At 44.0% G+C, this 19491-nt stretch overlaps 1 protein-coding gene across 15 annotated transcripts in view; it reads right to left on the bottom strand.

Annotated features, from left to right (window-relative positions):
* Positions 1-19491, bottom strand: part of TADA2A (transcriptional adaptor 2A) — a 522447-nt gene that overhangs the window by 295049 nt on the left and 207907 nt on the right. For all 15 annotated transcript variants that reach the window (XM_077295519.1, XM_077295521.1, XM_077295529.1 and 12 more), the window contains one exon: positions 11365-11456. In XM_077295519.1, the coding sequence (XP_077151634.1) occupies positions 11365-11456 (92 nt within the window). The remainder of the gene's footprint in view (positions 1-11364; positions 11457-19491) is intronic.

Here is a 19491-nt window from a genome sequence, read left to right as displayed (position 1 = left end):
ATTTATGGGAATAATATATATATTTTTTTTTATTATTTATTTAGGATTTTTTTTTTTTTTTTTTTACACATGTGGAAAAATTTTTTTTTTACTTTTTTACTTTGTCCCAGGGGGGGACATCACAGATCGATGATCTGATAGTGTGCACTGCACTTTATCAGATCACCGATCTCACTTACATCGGTGCAGGCTTACCAGCGTCTGCACTGAGCAGGCACTCGGTAAGCCACCTTTCTCCCTGCAGGACCCGGATGCCGCGGCCATCTTGGATCCGGGACCTGCAGGGAGGAAGAAGGTAGGAGACCCTCGCAGCAACGCGATCACATCGCGTTGCTCCGGGGGTCTCAGGGAAGCCCGCAGGGAGCCCCCTCCCTGCGCGATGCTTCCCTATACCGCCGGTACACCGCGATCATGTTTGATCGCGGTGTGCCGGGGGTTAATGTGCCGGGGGCGGTCCGTGACCGCTCCTGGCACATAGTGCCGGATGTCAGCTGCGATATGCAGCTGACACCCGGCCGCGATCGGCCGCGCTCCCCCCGTGAGCGCGGCCGATCGGCTATGACGTACTATCCCGTCGAGGGTCAGATAGGCCCAGGTCACCTCGACGGGATAGTACGTCTAAGGTCACAGAGGGGTTAATCTGGCTTAATGTCACCTTACAATAGCAAGGTGACATTAACCCTTCATTACCCCATATCCCACGGCTACACGGGAATGGGAAGAGAGAGGCCAAGTGGCAGAATAGGCGCATCTTCCAGATGTGCCTTTTCTGGGGTGGCTGGGGGCAGATGTTTGTAGCCAGGGGGGCCAATAACCATGGACCCTCTCTAGGCTATTAATATCTGCCCTCAGTCACTGGCTTTACCACTCTGGTGGAGAAAATTGCGCGGGAGCCCACACCAATTTATTCCGCCATTTAACCCTTTATTTTACAAGCTAGAGTGCCCACATTTTGCACATACACACTACTAACATTAGTAGTGTGGAATATGCAAAAAAAAAAAAAAAGGAATATGAGATGGTTTACTGTATGTAAACCATGTCTCATATCCTGTTGGGTTTGGGAAGGAGAAAGAAAAAGCCGGCAATTGAATTACCGGCTTTTCACATATCTCGCGCTGAATTACTGTATATACTCGAGTATAAGCCGACCCCCCTAATTTTGCCACAAAAAAACTGGGAAAACTTATTGACTCAAGTATAAGCCAAGGGTAGGAAATGCAGCAGCTACCGGTGAATTTCAAAAATAAAAATAGATGCTCCATACCGTTCATTATTGCCCCATAGATGCTCCATATAAAGCTGTGCCACATATAATGCTCCATACCGTTGATTATTGCCCCATAGATGCTCCATATAAAGCTGTGCCATGCATAATGCTCTGCACCGTTCATTATGGCCCCATAGATGCTCCATATAAAGCTGTGCCATATATAATGCTCTGCACCGTTCATTATGGCCCCATAGATGCTCCATATAAAGCTCTGCCATATATAATGCTCTGCACCATTCATTATGGCCCCATAGATGCGCCATATAAAGCTGTGCCATGTATAATGCTCTGCACCGTTCATTATGGCCCCATAGATGCTCCATAGAAAGCTGCGCCATATATAATGTTCTGCACCGTTCATTATGGCCCCATAGATGCTCCATATAAAGCTGTGCCATGTATAATGCTCTGCACCATTCATTATGGCCCCATAGATGCTCCATATAAAGCTGTGTCACATATAATGCTCCATACCATTGATTATTGCCCCATAGATGCTCCATATAAAGCTGTGCCATGTATAATGCTCTGCTCCGTTCATTATGGCCCCATAGATGCTCCATATAAAGCTGTGCAATATATAATGCTCTGCACCATTCATTATGGCCCCATAGATGCTCCATAGAAAGCTGTGCCATATATAATACTCTGCACCGTTGATTATTGCCCCATAGATGCTCCATATAAAGCTGTGCAATATATAATGCTGCTGCTGCTGCAATAAAAAAAAAAAAATCACATACTCACCTCTCTTCGCTCAGGACGCCGGCGCTTTCAATATTTACCCGCTCCTCGTGCGGCTCCGTCTCCAGCACTGACGCTCAGCAGAGGGCGCGCACTGACTACGTCACCGTGCCCTCTGACCTGAGCGTCACAGCCAGAGGACGCTGATGACTGAGCCGCACCGGAACGAGGAGCGGTAAATATCGCGCAGCGCTCCCCTCCCGTATACTTACCTGCTCCTGGCACGGTCCCTGCAGTCCCTGCTTCTTCCACCGCTGCATCTTCTTCCTGTATTGAGCGGTCACCGTTATCGCTCATTGCAGTCATGAATATGCGGCTCCACCTCTATGGGAGGTGGAACCGCATATTCATGACTGTAATGTGCGGTACCATGTGACCGCTCAGATGCAGCGCTGGAAGAAGCAGGGACTGCAGGGACCGCGCCGGGAGTAGGTGAGTATAACTAGACAGCCCCTGCTCCCCCTCCCCTGCCGACCCCCGGGTATGACTCGAGTATAAGCCGAGAGGGGGACTTTCAGCCCAAAAAAATGGGCTGAAAATCTCGGCTTATACTCGAGTATATACGGTAAATATAAATACAGTATATATATATATATATATATATATATATATATGTATATATATATATATATATATATATATATATATATATATATATATGTCTCAATGCCTGCGAGAAAATATTGCAGTACGGATGCCATACAGATTACATAAGGAGGATGCCATGCGCAAAATACGCTGACACACCCTGCCTACAGATGACATACGAATCACTATTTTGGGAACATTTCTGCGTATTACGGCCGTAAAAAACGGACCGTATTTACATACGCTGAGTGTGACGCCGGCCTTATACTACATTTGCGGTCTTGATTCAGTACTCATTTGGACCTGGAGGACATGTGGTGTCGAAACATGTCGTCCATAAGGGATTGAATGTATGCAATATTGTAACTAAAGAAATCTGGAACTTTTTAATGGATAAATAAAAGGTATATTTTACTCTACCATTGGACTGATCGCTGGAGAAACAAGTTTTTTCTTTACATGTGTGGATTTGTCCCAATCTGTTTTCCGTGCGAACTGTAACCACAGGTTAGATGTATTCCTGGTTCCTCAAAGCGGTAAGCCGGCTTTGCCAAAAACATATTTACATACATATTACAATAAATACATATTACAATAAATACATATATATATATATATATATATATATATATATATATATATATATATATATATACACACACACAGGTCCTTCTCAAAAAATTAGCATATAGTGTTAAATTTCATTATTTACCATAATGTAATGATTACAATTAAACTTTCATATATTATAGATTCATTAGCCACCAACTGAAATTTGTCAGGTCTTTTATTGTTTTAATACTGATGATTTTGGCCTACAACTCCTGATAACCCAAAAAACCTGTCTCAATAAATTAGCATATTTCACCCGTCCAATCAAATAAAAGTGTTTTTTAATAACAAACAAAAAAAGCATCAAATAATAATGTTCAGTTATGCACTCAATACTTGGTCGGGTGTTATGGTTACCCCAATGACCATGGGAAACAAAAATACAAAACGGACTAGCTCTCGGGTGATGGAAACTAAGGTCGACCGTGACCTGAACCTGACCCAACACTTACAGTAGCCGGGGGATGTACCTACGATGCCCTAGACACCACGCGCCAGCCGGAGATCTAACTACCCCTATAAGAGGAATATACAGGCCTGCCTTACCTCCAGTGAGGAACCCCAAAAGATGATAGTAGGCCCCCACAGATATTGACGGTGAGTTCAGAGGAAATGACATACGTAGGATGAACAGCAGATTTAGCACAGTGAGGTCCGCTTACTAGATAGCAGAAGGACAGGAAAGAGTTACTTCACGGTCGACCTAAAAATCACTATTCAAAAACACCATCCAGACATTACTTTAAACTCCAGTGACAACTCATGCCACTGGAGTAGTAATTTTCTGTCCACAAGAGCTTCCAGCACTGAAGAGTCACATTGCAGATAGCTGGACAAAAATAGCAAAACAAGAAACTAAATTCAACTTAGCTGAACTGGAACTTGAGGCAGATGAATGCAACAGAATGCTACTAGCACATTGTTGGCCGGCATGTGACTAACAGCCAAGCAGCCTTAAATAGGAAACTCCCCTAGAGGGTGGCGACAGGTAATCAGAGATGGAGGAAGGCACATAAGAGACACTACCATAACAGACCACCGGGGGAGCCCACAAACCGAATTCACAACAGTACCCCCCCCTTAAGGAGGGGGCACCGAACCCTCACCAGAACCACCAGGGCGACCTGGATGAGCACTATGAAATGCACGAACCAAATCGGGAGCATGAACATCGGATGCTGTCACCCAAGAATTATCCTCCTGGCCATAACCTTTCCACTTAACCAGATACTGAAGTTTCCGTCTGGAAACACGGGAGTCCAAGATCTTTTCCACCACATACTCCAATTCACCCTCAACCAACACAGGAGCAGGTGGATCAGCAGAAGGAACAACCGGTACCTCATACCTCCGCAATAATGACCGATGGAAAACATTATGGATATTAAAAGATGCTGGGAGGTCCAAACGAAAGGACACAGGATTAAGAACCTCCAGAATCCTATAAGGGCCGATAAACCGAGGCTTAAACTTAGGAGACGAGACCTTCATAGGAACAAATCGAGAAGACAGCCACACCAGGTCCCCAACACAAAGACGAGGACCAATACGCCGATGACGATTAGTGAACTGTTGAGTCTTCTCCTGGGACAACTTCAGATTGTCCACAACCTGTCCCCAAATCTGATGCATCCTATCAACCACAGCATCCACTCCAGGACAATCCGAAGACTCCAATTGACCGGACGAAAACCGAGGGTGAAACCCTGAATTACAAAAAAATGGAGAAACCAAAGTGGCAGAACTAGCCCGATTGTTAAGGGCAAACTCTGCCAATGGCAAAAAGTCAAGCCAATCATCCTGATCAGCGGACACAAAACACCTCAAGTAAGTCTCCAAGGTCTGATTAGTACGCTCAGTCTGGCCATTAGTCTGAGGATGGAATGCAGACGAAAAAGACAAATCGATACCCATCCTGGCACAGAACGTCCGCCAAAATCTAGACACAAACTGAGTACCCCTGTCAGACACTATATTCTCAGGAATACCATGCAAACGCACCACATTCTGAAAAAATAGAGGAACCAACTCAGAGGAGGAGGGCAATTTGGGTAAAGGTACCAAATGAACCATCTTGGAAAAACGGTCACAAATCACCCAGATGACAGACATCCTACGAGAAACCGGAAGGTCAGAAATAAAGTCCATAGAGATGTGCGTCCAAGGCCTCTTAGGAATAGGCAAGGGCAACAACAACCCACTGGCCCTAGAACAGCAGGGCTTGGCCCGAGCACAAACATCACAAGACTGCACAAACATGCGCACATCTCGAGACAAAGAAGGCCACCAGAAGGACCTAGACACCAAATCCCTGGTGCCAAAAATTCCAGGATGACCTGTCAACGCGGAAGAATGAACCTCCGAGATAACTCTACTGGTCCAATCATCAGGGACAAACAGTCTACCAGGCGGACAGCGATCAGGCCTATCCACCTGAAACTCCTGCAAAGAACGCCGCAGGTCTGGGGAGACAGCTGACAATATCACCCCATCCTTCAGGATGCCGGTAGGTTCGGAATCACCAGGCGAGTCAGGCTCAAAACTCCTAGAGAGGGCATCCGCCTTCACATTCTTGGACCCAGGCAGATATGACACCACAAAGTTAAATCGGGAGAAAAACAACGACCAGCGCGCCTGTCTAGGATTCAGACGCCTGGCCGACTCAAGATAAATTAGATTCTTGTGGTCAGTAAGGACCACCACCTGGTGTCTAGCACCCTCAAGCCAATGACGCCACTCCTCAAACGCCCACTTCATGGCCAGAAGTTCCCGATTTCCCACATCATAATTTCGCTCAGCGGGCGAAAACTTTCGGGAGAAAAACGCACATGGTCTCATTACTGAGCAGTCAGGATCTTTCTGCGACAAAACTGCACCTGCTCCGATCTCCGAAGCATCCACCTCAACCTGGAACGGAAGTAACACATCAGGTTGGCGCAACACAGGAGCGGAAGAAAAGCGGCGCTTAAGCTCTTGAAAGGCCTCCACAGCCGCAGAGGACCAATTAGCAACATCAGCACCCTTTTTGGTCAAATCAGTCAAAGGTTTAGCAATGGCAGAAAAACCCGCTATAAATCGGCGATAGAAATTAGCAAAACCCAAGAACTTTTGCAGACTCTTCAAAGAAGTAGGTTGCATCCAATCACAAATAGCCTGGACCTTGACAGGGTCCATCTCCATAGATGAAGGGGAAAAAATATATCCCAAAAAGGAAATTCTCTGAACTCCAAAACTACACTTTGAGCCCTTTACAAAAAGAGAATTAGCTCGCAAAACCTGAAAAACTCTCCTGACCTGTTGAACGTGAGATTCCCAGTCCTCCGAAAAAACAAGAATATCATCCAAATACACAATCATAAACTTATCCAGATATTCACGGAAAATATCGTGCATAAAGGATTGAAAAACGGAAGGGGCATTTGCAAGACCGAAAGGCATTACCAAATACTCAAAATGGCCTTCAGGCGTATTAAATGCGGTCTTCCACTCATCCCCCTGCTTAATCCGCACCAAATTATACGCACCACGTAGATCGATCTTAGTGAACCACTTAGCCCCCTTTATACGAGCAAACAGATCAGTCAGTAAAGGTAACGGGTACTGGTATTTAACTGTAATCTTATTCAAAAGTCGATAGTCGATACAAGGTCTCAATGAACCATCCTTTTTACCTACAAAGAAAAATCCTGCCCCTAGTGGAGACAACGAGGGGCGAATATGACCCTTTTCCAAGGATTCTCTGATATACTCCCGCATAGCAGTATGTTCAGGTACAGACAAATTAAACAAGCGACCCTTAGGAAACTTACTACCGGGGATCAATTCAATAGCGCAGTCACACTCTCTGTGGGGAGGGAGAGAATCAACTTTAGGCTCTTGAAAGACATCATAAAAATCTGACAGAAATGCTGGAATCTCAGAGGGAGTAGATGAAGAAATAGGAACCAAAGGTGCATCCCCATGAATACCCCGACATCCCCAGCTCAACACAGACATAGATTTCCAGTCCAAGACGGGATTATGAATCTGTAACCATGGTAATCCAAGCACTAAGACATCATGTAGGTTATATAATACAAGGAAACGAATAATCTCCTGATGGTCTGGGGTAAGACGCATAGTCACTTGTGTCCAATATTGTGGTTTATTGCTAGCCAAAGGTGTAGAATCAATACCCTTCAGGGGAATAGAAACTTCCAACGGCTCCAAATCAAACCCACAACGCTTGGCAAAGGACCAATCCATGAGACTCAGAGCGGCGCCAGAATCCACATAAGCATTCACAGTCACAGATGATAAGGTACAAATCAATGTCACGGACAAAAGAAATTTTGACTGCAAGGTACCTGTAGAAAAAGATTTATCAACCTTTTTATCAACCTTATTTATACGTTTAGAGCATGCTGATATAACATGAGCTGGATCTCCACAGTAGAAGCACAATCCATTTTTGCGCCTGTAATTTTGACGTTCGCCTCTAGACAAAACACGATCGCATTGCATATGCTCTAATGCCTTTTCAGAGGTCACCGCCAAATGGTGCACAGGTCTTTGCTCAGAAGACACCGCCATATGGTGCACAGGTTTTTGCTCAGAAGATACCGCCATATGGTGCACAGATTTTTCCTCAGAAGACCCCGCCATATGGTGCACAGATTTGCGCTCCCGCAAACGCCGATCAATCTGGATAGCCAATTTCATGGCATCATTCAGACCTGTAGGCACAGGGAACCCCACCATGACATCCTTCACGGCATCAGAGAGACCTTCTCTGAAATTAGCTGCTAAAGCGCACTCATTCCATTTAGTAAGCACCGACCATTTACGGAATTTCTGGCAGTATATCTCAGCTTCATCTTGCCCTTGGGAAAGAGCTATCAAGGCTTTCTCAGCCAAAATCTCCAAATTAGGTTCTTCATAAAGCAACCCCAAAGCCTGAAAAAACGCATCTACATTTAACAACGCAGGATCCCCTGGCGATAATGCAAATGCCCAACTTTGTGGGTCGCCGCGCAGTAGAGAGATAACAATTTTAACTTGTTGAGTCTGATCACCAGCAGAGTGAGATCTCAGAGACAAAAACAATTTGCAATTTTCTCTGAAACTCAAAAACCGGGATCTGTCTCCAGTAAAGTATTCAGGCAGAGGAATCTTAGGTTCAGACATTGGAGCACGTATAACAAAATCTTGTAGGTTCTGTACTTTTGTCGCAAGGTTATTCAAACCTGCAACTAAACTCTGCGGATCCATGTTTCAAATGGGTGTAACCCAAGCATTCAGATGTTAAGAGGAGAGGAGAAAAAAAAAGGCTGAAGACTGCAGTTTAAGCAAGAAATACAAATGATCAAACTAAGGTGCACTTTCAAACACAGAAAAAAAAAAAAAAAAAAAAAAAACCTTTTCTTCTCCTTCCTACTTTAGTGCATATTTTAACACATAGATTTTTTACTGTCCGGCCAAACTGTTATGGTTACCCCAATGACCATGGGAAACAAAAATACAAAACGGACTAGCTCTCGGGTGATGGAAACTAAGGTCGACCGTGACCTGAACCTGACCCAACACTTACAGTAGCCGGGGGATGTACCTACGATGCCCTAGACACCACGCGCCAGCCGGAGATCTAACTACCCCTATAAGAGGAATATACAGGCCTGCCTTACCTCCAGTGAGGAACCCCAAAAGATGATAGTAGGCCCCCACAGATATTGACGGTGAGTTCAGAGGAAATGACATACGTAGGATGAACAGCAGATTTAGCACAGTGAGGTCCGCTTACTAGATAGCAGAAGGACAGGAAAGAGTTACTTCACGGTCGACCTAAAAATCACTATTCAAAAACACCATCCAGACATTACTTTAAACTCCAGTGACAACTCATGCCACTGGAGTAGTAATTTTCTGTCCACAAGAGCTTCCAGCACTGAAGAGTCACATTGCAGATAGCTGGACAAAAATAGCAAAACAAGAAACTAAATTCAACTTAGCTGAACTGGAACTTGAGGCAGATGAATGCAACAGAATGCTACTAGCACATTGTTGGCCGGCATGTGACTAACAGCCAAGCAGCCTTAAATAGGAAACTCCCCTAGAGGGTGGCGACAGGTAATCAGAGATGGAGGAAGGCACATAAGAGACACTACCATAACAGACCACCGGGGGAGCCCACAAACCGAATTCACAACAGTCGGGAATCCTTTGGCAGAAATGACTGCTTCAATGCGGCGTGGCATGGAGGCAATCAGCCTGTGACACTGCTGAGATGTTATGGAGGCCCAGGATGCTTCAATAGCGGCCTTAAGCTCATCCAGAGTGTTGGGTCTTGCGTCTCTCAACTTTCTCTTCACAATATCCCACAGATTCTCTATGGGGTTCAGGTCAGGAGAGTTGGCAGGCCAATTGAGCACAGTAATACCATGGTCAGTAAACCATTTACCAGTGGTTTTGGCACTGTGAGCAGGTGCCAGGTCGTGCTGAAAAATGAAATCTTCATCTCCATAAAGCATTTCAGCCGATGGAAGCATGAAGTGCTCCAAAATCTCCTGATAGCTAGCTGCATTGACCCTGCCCTTGATGAAACACAGTGGACCAACACCAGCAGCTGACATGGCACCCCACACCATCACTGACTGTGGGTACTTGACACTGAACTTCAGGCATTTTGGCATTTCCTTCTCCCCAGTCTTCCTCCAGACTCTGGCACCTTGATTTCCGAATGACATGCAAAATTTCCAGTGCTGCTTCTCTGTAGCCCAGGTCAGGCGCTTCTGCCGCTGTTTATGGTTCAAAAGTGGCTTTACCTGGGGAATGCGGCACCTGTAGCCCATTTCCTGCACACGCCTGTGCACGGTGGCTCTGGATGTTTCCACACCAGACTCAGTCCACTGCTTCCTCAGGTTCCCCAAGGTCTGGAATCGGTCCTTCTCCACAATCTTTCTCAGGGTCCGGTCACCTCTTCTCGTTGTACAGCGTTTTCTGCCACATTTTTGCCTTCCAACAGACTTACCATTGAGGTGCCTTGATACAGCACTCTGGGAACAGCCTATTTGTTGAGAAATTTCTTTCTGGGTCTTACCCTCTTGCTTGAGGGTGTCAATGATGGCCTTCTTGACATCTGTCAGGTCGCTAGTCTTACCCATGATGGGGGTTTTGAGTAATGAACCAGGCAGGGAGTTTTTAAAAGCCTCAGGTATCTTTTGCATGTGTTTAGAGTTAATTAGTTGATTCAGAAGATTAGGGTAATAGGTCGTTTAGAGAACCTTTTCTTGATATGCTAATTTATTGAGACAGGTTTTTTGGGTTATCAGGAGTTGTAGGCCAAAATCATCAGTATTAAAACAATAAAAGACCTGACAAATTTCAGTTGGTGGCTAATGAATCTATAATATATGAAAGTTTAATTGTAATCATTACATTATGGTAAATAATGAAATTTAACACTATATGCTAATTTTTTGAGAAGGACCTGTATATATATATATATATATATATATATATATATATATATATATATATATATATATATATATATATATATATATAAATATTTATTTTTATTTTTCCAGATTCAACATAGCCTGTGATATTGGTTCCTATAATGATTATCATCCCATTGTGAAAGGATGACAAACATTTTGCGAACTGCAACATTATACGTCTGCCAATTGATGAATATTTGCCAGTCTTTTAAAAGCCAGTTTACACTGGCAGGCTGCATTTAATATATACTTCAGACAAAATCTACTCCCTGTAGAATGTTAGCCCGCAAGGGCAGGGTCCTCTTCGCTCTGTACCAGTCTGTCATTGTTAGTTTTGTTCACTGCAAGTGATATTTGTATTTTGTTGTAACCCCTTCTCATGCACAGCACCATGGAATTAATGGTGCTATATAAATAAATAATAATAGATCTTGTGTAAAGAACAGAACTAAGTAGTGCTGCCAGGAACGATGATCTTTCAAGCAAACCAAAAATAATTTTATCCACCGAACAAACGTATTGCTCATTTATCAGATGATCGTACGCCTCTTTACATTGCACAAGTGGGAAGCTGAATACTAGTCAAGTTTAAATTCACCTTTAGTGAATCGGTCTATGCCCAGCTGTAAAATTTATGTTCAAAAGTTTTTTGCTTTTTCAAAAACTTACCAGTTTCCAAAACCACAATCCATCACAGCTTCTAGAAGAGCCATCTCCTCCTGGGCTGTCCAGCTGGGATCCAGCACAGGAAAATCGGATGTCTAGGAGATAAGATTAATTTTTACATGTGTAAGAAATGGTCCTTTGCTAGTTTCAACTTGTTACATTTGTACTCTGTATGTGTGGAAGATAACTCCTGTCTGTTACTGAAATCCTAAAAAAGGAAAAGTGTGTTTTGATTTTATTTCAAATAAAAGACTGTATTCTTGTTGTGTTTATTTACAATACAACTATAGGATTAGTAATGTATAGGCATCTTATAGACGCCTCTGCATTACTAAGACGTGGACTTGACGTCACCAGACAATACAAAGGTGACATCAACCCACAAATATGAACCCCACTTGCCACCTCTACAGGGCAAGTTGGAAAAGCAAGGCAAAGCACCAGGATTGACACATTAACAGATGTGCCTTTTCTGGGGGGCTGCGGGCTGCCATTTTTAAGGCTGGGGAAGCCTTACCAGTCTGAGAATACAATCTCTCAGCTGTCAGCTTTACCAAGGCTGGTTGTCAAAAATGGGGAGGATCCCAAGCAGTTACTTTAAATTAATTTAAATAATTAAAAAAAAAAAACAGTGTGGGCCCCCCTCTATTCTTGATAACCACCCTTCTTAACACTGATAGCTGAGGGTTGCAGCCTGAAGCTGTCAGTCTTGCCTGGCTGGTTATCAAAAACACAGGGGAACCTACACCGTTTGATTTATTTATTTATAGCGCAGGCAGCTGCTAATGAATACTCCCATCAGCCGGCATCTGCTCTCACTGTTATACATCACTGCCCTTGCTGTTATCAGTTGAATACAACTCTCAATATTCTCCCCTGCTAGCGCTGATTGCAGCGCAAGAAAGGGAGAAGGATAAGAGCGGTCTTCAGCACCCGAAACTAGAAAGAGTGTGAACAGTACCGTTGCTTCCCAGGCGCCGGTATATGTCACACTGATGACACACGGATATCACATGTGATTCATCAGTGTTCACGTCTGGGTGACATTTTGCGGCCCATGATGCTGATAAAAAAAGGACAGGTCTGTGTATTCTGTCCACGGACACACGGTCAGTGGAAAAACACTGATATGTGCACAGACCTATTCACTTTAATGGGTCTACATGTGTAAGTGTCCTAAGAGGGAGGGGGCCACAAGGAAACACTGATTTTTGTGGGGAAGCTTTGGTTGTTATTATACCTACTCTATGTATGACCCAAGACCATTTCTCAAAACTGAATTTGGTGCTTAAAGCATGACCTCCCCCCCCCCCCCCCCCCCCGTCATTTATACTTTAAGTTTCGCATTCCTCTATGACTTTTCAGTCATTTTTCTATTCACCAATACAAGCGTGTGTTCTTAGTTAGACTTACCGGTAATTCGTTTTCTAGGAACAACAGCACCACAAGAGGATGACTTGAGAAAATTAGATTAGATTTACCAATAATTTGTTTTCTAGGAACCCTCCACTACAGAAGGAGTAATTGACACCCATTCTTTCTGTTTCATTATATTACTTGTAACATAGTTATTAAGGTTTAAGGAAGACTTTAAGTCAATCTAGTTCAACCCATAGCCTAACCTAACATTCCCTAACATGTTGATCCAGAGGAAGGCAAAAAAAACCTATTGTATTCCCTATTGCTAAATAAATGGTTGAAGCATTCATTCTGGTGTGGTTCTTTAGAAAAGCACTGGAAGATAGAAAGTGGTGAGGCGCTATTTTGACATCTTTGTGTTTCCTTCATCTTCCTATTCGGGTGGGGAGTCAACCTCAACAACAGTACCACTCGAGGAATACCAACGAATAATGTCAGGGAGGGACAACAGCCTTTCGGAGAAAGGTTGGGATAAAGTTCTCCAGGCTAAGTCTTTGTTAGACATCAATTCTCATCTATAATGTTTAGAAAAGGTGTGGACCAAGGACCAGGTAGAAGCTCTGAAGATTTGCTCAATGGAAACGCTTGCCTTTATGGTCCAAGAGACAAATACGGCCCTAGTCGAGTGAGCTGTACATTTTTCAGGAGGTAATAGATTTTGGTTCTTATAGGTCCTGCAAATTGCTCAGTTATTCCAGTTAGCAATGGTACTCTTTGATGTCTTATTGCCATTATTTTGACCATAGTGTTGGAGTAAGAGATTCTGATCCTTCCTCCAGGCTCTTGACTCTGAAAACAGTTAAGATCAACTCTAAGGGCTTGTTTCCATTTGCGAGAAACACGTCCGTGTCTCGCAAGTGGAAACCAAGCTCTGGCGCCGGCACTCCAGAGCGCAGCGTGCGGCTCCATGTGTTCTTATGCGGCCGTACGCTCCGCTCCAATGTGCCGGCGCCAGAGCTTGGTTTCCACATGCGATACACGGACGTGTTTCTCGCAAGTGGAAACAAGCCCTTAGTACATCTAAGGAGTGAAACTCTGTTTCCTTATCAGTTGATGGATCGTGGCAAAAAGAATGAAGAATAATTTCCTGAGACATATGGAACTATGAAATCACTTTAGGTAGGAATGACAGGTCAGAATCTTTAGGTAGGGTTCCCAAATCGAGAGGGCCTGAAGTCCACAGACTCTCCTAGCCATTGTAATCGCAACTAGGAAAGCTGGTTTCCAAGACAGTCTGTCTAAGTCCAGAGACGATATGGAGGCAGCATCAAAACCTTGAGAACAATATTCAGGTCTCTTACAGGATTAAGTTGGCCAGTCTTAGATGTTAGCTGAATGCTGAAGTCATGAATCTCCTTATCAAATAATGATCTGCCAAGTTCTGATTAAAAAATGAGGGCTTTTAGGGCTGAAATTTGGACCTTGAGGGTATTAGGTGTTAAGCCATGTTGCAGACCATGCTGTACGAAAGCTAAAATTTGGGTCACATCCGGATGAAGGAGCTTTGAAGGATTGGAGTCACACCTCGATACAAAAATCTTCCATATTTTGCTATAGGTGGCACTTGTTACCAGTTTTCTGCTTTTTTGAAGGGTATCTAGGATTCTGTCTGAGAGGCCCTTTGCTTATAGGATTGTGGACTTAGAAGTCAAGCAACCAGACTTGAGCTATGGGTGGTAGATTGGACCCTGGTGAGAAAGGTTGACAATGATTAATGGGAGAATCAGGGGACCTTCTAACGATAGGCTGTTTAAGATCCCAAAGCAGCTTCTCTTTGGCCAGAGAGGTGCTACAAGGACCTTTACTACCTGCTCTGTCCTGATCTTTTATAGTATCCTTGGCAGAAAAAAAAAAATCAGTGGGAATGCCAGCTCGAAGGGATGAACAAATGCATCCACTGCTATACAGGCATTGTTTGAGTTCTGAGAGAAGGAACGCATTGTTTTTGCGTTCTGGTGGTCCCATCATCCGGAAAGTATTCATGTCTAGACTCCAATCACCTGGATGAACATCCACACGGCTCAAGTCTTCCTGGATACTGGCAGAGCCCTTCAAAAGGAGTGCTGATAGAGAAGATGCCGCTCTGCCTAGGAAAAGATTCTTGCTGAGACAAACATTAGATTGTTGAATTTTGTGCTCCCCCTGAAGGTGCAAGTGAGCTTGTCAGATTGTCAAAATAGACCTTTACATGACTTTCCTGAAATAAGGTGTGACGCTAGTCACTACTCACGGACAGGCTGTGAGGCAGAAGAGTCAGACTTTCCTGCGTAGATAACCAAGGGAAAAGGCGAGAGCGTAAGTCAGGTCACAGTTCAGGGTCAACAACAAGGGATAGTCAAAATAGGGTCCAAAGGGTCAGGCAGCAGAAGATCAGAACTCAGAGCAACAGAATCAGGCTAACACTCATCAAGAAGCACAAACTACGTCTGGCAGGGATCAGGGGCAGACAGCTCAGTTAAAGTAGCTATGCGATCACCAGAACACCGAACGCCTGCAGAAAGTCTCGCATGTCCCAGTCACAGATTGGACAGAAAAGCTGTCAATCAAGTCATCGACAGCCCAACAAGCCCATCACAGTATTGGACAACCAAGCTGTCAAATAAAGACACATGTAGCTCAGCAAAATAGTTTCCATAGAAAAGCATAGAAATCATTCACTTGTGATATAAGGTTACTGCGTCCCCGAGAGCCTCCTCTATGGCTTTTAATTTTCTGAAGTTGGAAGACCGAAGGCTGACTTTTTGTGTCCAGATCCCCTGGAAAGAAGTGTGGGAGACCATGGCTCTCCATTCTCTTCTGCAGGCATCTTTTGTAATGGTTGTCAAAGGATTCTGATTTCAGGACACCCTTTCCCCTAGATTTCCTGAGCTGAGCCACCAGGCGAGCAAAAATTCCACACAACTGGGCAAAGGATCTCTCTTTTTCAGGGACCTAGTGGATCTGTGCCACCATAATAGAATGTGTGCCTGTAGAACTCTTATATGGGCCTGAGACCAGGCCACCGCTTGAATGCATGAAGTCATTGAGCCCAAGATCGACATCACAAACCTCAAGGACACCTATCTCTAATCTCATAAAGCAGATATTTTGGATCTCATTTGAATCTGTTTGTCTTCTGGTAAGAAGGTTGTTTGTTTCCGAGCATTCAGAAGGTTACCTAGGAAATGTTCCTGGTGGAAGGGACCAAGTCTGATTTTGGAAGATTCACCAACCACCCTACATATCACAATTTGAAGAGTTTTCTGTAAATGTTCTCTGATCAATTGTAAAGAAAAAGTCATGACTAGGAACTATTTGAGATAGGGAATTATGTAGGTGTTCTGCTTTCTGACAAATGCCCCACTTATGCCATGATTTTTGTAAACACCTGATATGCTGATGAAGTTCGAGAACGTTGAGCTGGAAGTGTAGCATCTGATGGCCTTGTGTAACCGCAAATCTCAAGAATTTTTGGTAAGCTGGCTAGAATGGAACATGATAGTAAGAATCTTGAAAGTCGATGGTTGCCATAACGAAGTCTTCCCTATATGGGAAATTTTAAATTCACCGCACACTCTTGTGGATTTTCGTGCAAAACTTAGTATTTTATTAGTACATAATCTGGGAGCGTAACAGAATATTATAGCTCATGCGATCTTACAAAACTTTTCCGCTCCGCCGGAGCCTTTGTCACATAATCGCTGTAAACAAAACAAAAACATACACAATCAACAAAAAGAGAGAACATGTATCATAAGTGCCAATAATAGAAGATCGTCCTAGTGTCAATGTTGCGATCAAGTAGATCAGTCTACAAAAGTATTTATGCTCAACAATGGTAAGTTTTCCATATACACATATATACAAAATAAAATACGATAAATGGGTTGTCCCAAGGACCGGTGACATGTAATTAGGTGTACTGATCCTGAGTGCTCTAAAAGAAGAAGTATCCCCATAGAAAGCATATATATTCAGATATATATCAAAACATCGAGGCAGAAAATGAAAACATTAGTAGGTGAGTATATGACCTATATTATTAATCAATTAACATGAACTGTCTCAAAATACAGTATTAGTAAGGTATTTACCTTATTCCAGTTATGAAAGAAACATGCAGAAGATAGGGAAGAGGATCCCAGTAGTGAGGCCTATTGGATACGCAAGTTAGACACGCTGACTCCCAAGGGACTCAACAGGGAGATTGATTGGTTATTGTGAGCATTTAATAATAATTCTTTTTTCCATTACCTTACAGACCCGCTAATCTATCATGGCACTAGGTGAGTTTACCCCTACCCCCTGACTCATACCTGCCATATCATAATCATGCAGGACCTTCCCCCCCTCAAACTTTGAGTATCCCCATTTCAGACTCATTTTATTTTTATTATTTATTATTGTTCATTATCTTTATTTTTTATATAGATTGTTATTTCATTTTTTTTTCCAATACCTCACTAGCCCATATACGCCATGGTGACTAATCTCTTAAAATGTAATACTTCATCCATCATGTCCCCCCAATTTTCACTAGCCTTCTTGACTCCCTACCGTGATTAGTCCTAGCACACCATGGTGATTAACCCCTGAAGTGTCACGATCTCCAAGCCGACTTAAACGCGAGCATCGCCGCTTTTAATAGAGCGATATCCACTATCAAGGTTAATGTACTGCAGAGCTACCGGTTACCATAACAATAGCTGCTGTCATGATCCATTCCGGAGTTTAGTCCTGTCTGCTCTTTCTCTGGGTGGATCATGTCTAGGGTTAACTTGCTCTGCCTCATTCTGGGCTCGGGTTTGCTATTTAGCTCCCAGGTATCCTGAGGGTGGTGTCAGCTATAGTTCTGTCTTCGGCTTGTGAACCTGACTCTGGAAACCCTTGGTTTGTCCTGCTGTGTACCCTGACTTGTCCTGTGTTTGTTATCTCCTTCTGTCTGCCCTTTCCCTGCGTTTGTCTGTTCTGCTTGATTCCCTGATTCTGATCTCCTGGCTTGGCTATTGACTCTGTTTGGATTTTTCCCTTTTGTACTGTATTTTGCTCGTCCCAGTTTACTGATCTCTTGCTACGTCCTGACTATCCTTTCTGTTTTACTCCTTTTTGTATGGACGTGTTATCTTGTGCCCTGACTCGGCTTTTTCTGACTACTCTCTTGCCACTAGGTGGCATCTGTTCAGCTGCTCAGTGTGTGCAGTCTCGCTTCCCGATAAAGCTCCCCCTGGTGAAGGTTGCCCTGTACTGCACTGCAGCTGCTTGACATTATAGCTGACCACACATTTGAAGGGATTACTGCATTTTTTTTTTTCCCCTGCTCTGTTTGCTATGGATCCGCACCATACCTTGGCGGATCAAATTGATAGTTTGACAGTTATGATACAAGACCTGTTTGTGGAACAGAGGGCCTTGTCTTCGTCTCATAACCACCTGCAAAGGGAGTTTTCTGACACAGTTAAATCTTTGCAGACTGACTGTAAGTGTTCTGACACTGTTGATGTCTCTTTGCACTTTCCTGAACCTACAGTCAAGCTCCCAGATACCTTCTCTGGGGAGAGGGAGAGATTTTTTACTTTTAAGGAGAGTTGCAAGCTTTTTTTTCTCTTAGACCCAGATCTTCTGGAGATGAGAGTCAGCGGGTAGGGATAATCATTTCCTTACTGCGGGAGGGACCTCAGTCATGGGCCTTCTCTTTACCTGATTCTGCCCCTGAACGTTTGTCTGTGGACAGATTCTTTGAGGCTTTGGGACTGATTTATGATGAACCAGACCGGGTCAGGGTAGCAGAGGACATGATCATGAGTCTCTCCCAGAATGAACTCACTGCTGAACAGTATTGCTCTGAGTTTAGGCGGTGGTCCGTTGAGGTGTCTTGGGGTGACTCTGCTCTGAGGCGCCTGTTTGAGAGAGGACTTTCAGATCATCTCAAGGACGCGCTGGCCCTTCATACACCACCCAGTTCCCTGGTAGAGGCCATGACCCAGGCCATTCGTATGGACCGGAGGTTACGGGAGAGAAGAATTTTCCAGGGTGAGATTCCTGTTTTTCCTGCCAAGTTTGAGGCGATGTCATTCAAGGAGACAATGGAAATTGGTGCCACCAATTTCAAGGAGAAGGAAAGGAAACGGCGACGTGATGGGAAATTATGTTTTTATTGTGGAGATCCGGGACATTGGAAGAAGGACTGCCCCTCTTGTCCATCGAGTAACAAGCTGCTGAGTCTGGGTGATGGTCTTGGAGGCCATCCAGACTCTAAGGTACCATTTTCGTCATTTCAAAAAGTTTTGTTAGAGGTGGAACTGTGTTCTGGAGGTGGTTTTGCATCCACTTCAGCATTTGTGGACTGTGGATCTTCCATGAACTTCATTGACTCTAGTCTGGTGTCCAAGTTAAAGTTAGGGACAGTTAGGCTAGAGGCTCCCATCCATATCGTTGCCACTGATAAGACACCGTTGGCTCAAAATGTCCTTAAATTTGTCTCTGAGGAGTTCCTCCTCAAGGTGGGGTCCTTGCACCAGGAACGAATTTCATGTTATGTTATGAGTAATCTTCCTGCGGGACTGGTGTTGGGGTTCCCCTGGCTGCAGAGGCATAATCCTGTTATAGACTGGGTATCTCTTGATATTGTTAAATGGGGTCCTAATTGTTCCAATGGTTGTCTTTCTGCTGTGTTTGTGTCCACCATTAGTCCGGAGGGTATTCCGGAGTACCTAAAGGACTTTGGGGACGTGT

The sequence above is a fragment of the Ranitomeya variabilis genome, chromosome 3 (assembly GCF_051348905.1).
Source record: "Ranitomeya variabilis isolate aRanVar5 chromosome 3, aRanVar5.hap1, whole genome shotgun sequence".
NCBI classification, from domain to species: domain Eukaryota; kingdom Metazoa; phylum Chordata; class Amphibia; order Anura; family Dendrobatidae; genus Ranitomeya; species Ranitomeya variabilis.
Note: the sequence above shows the minus strand (reverse complement) of the source record. Positions and strands in the feature narration are given on the sequence as shown.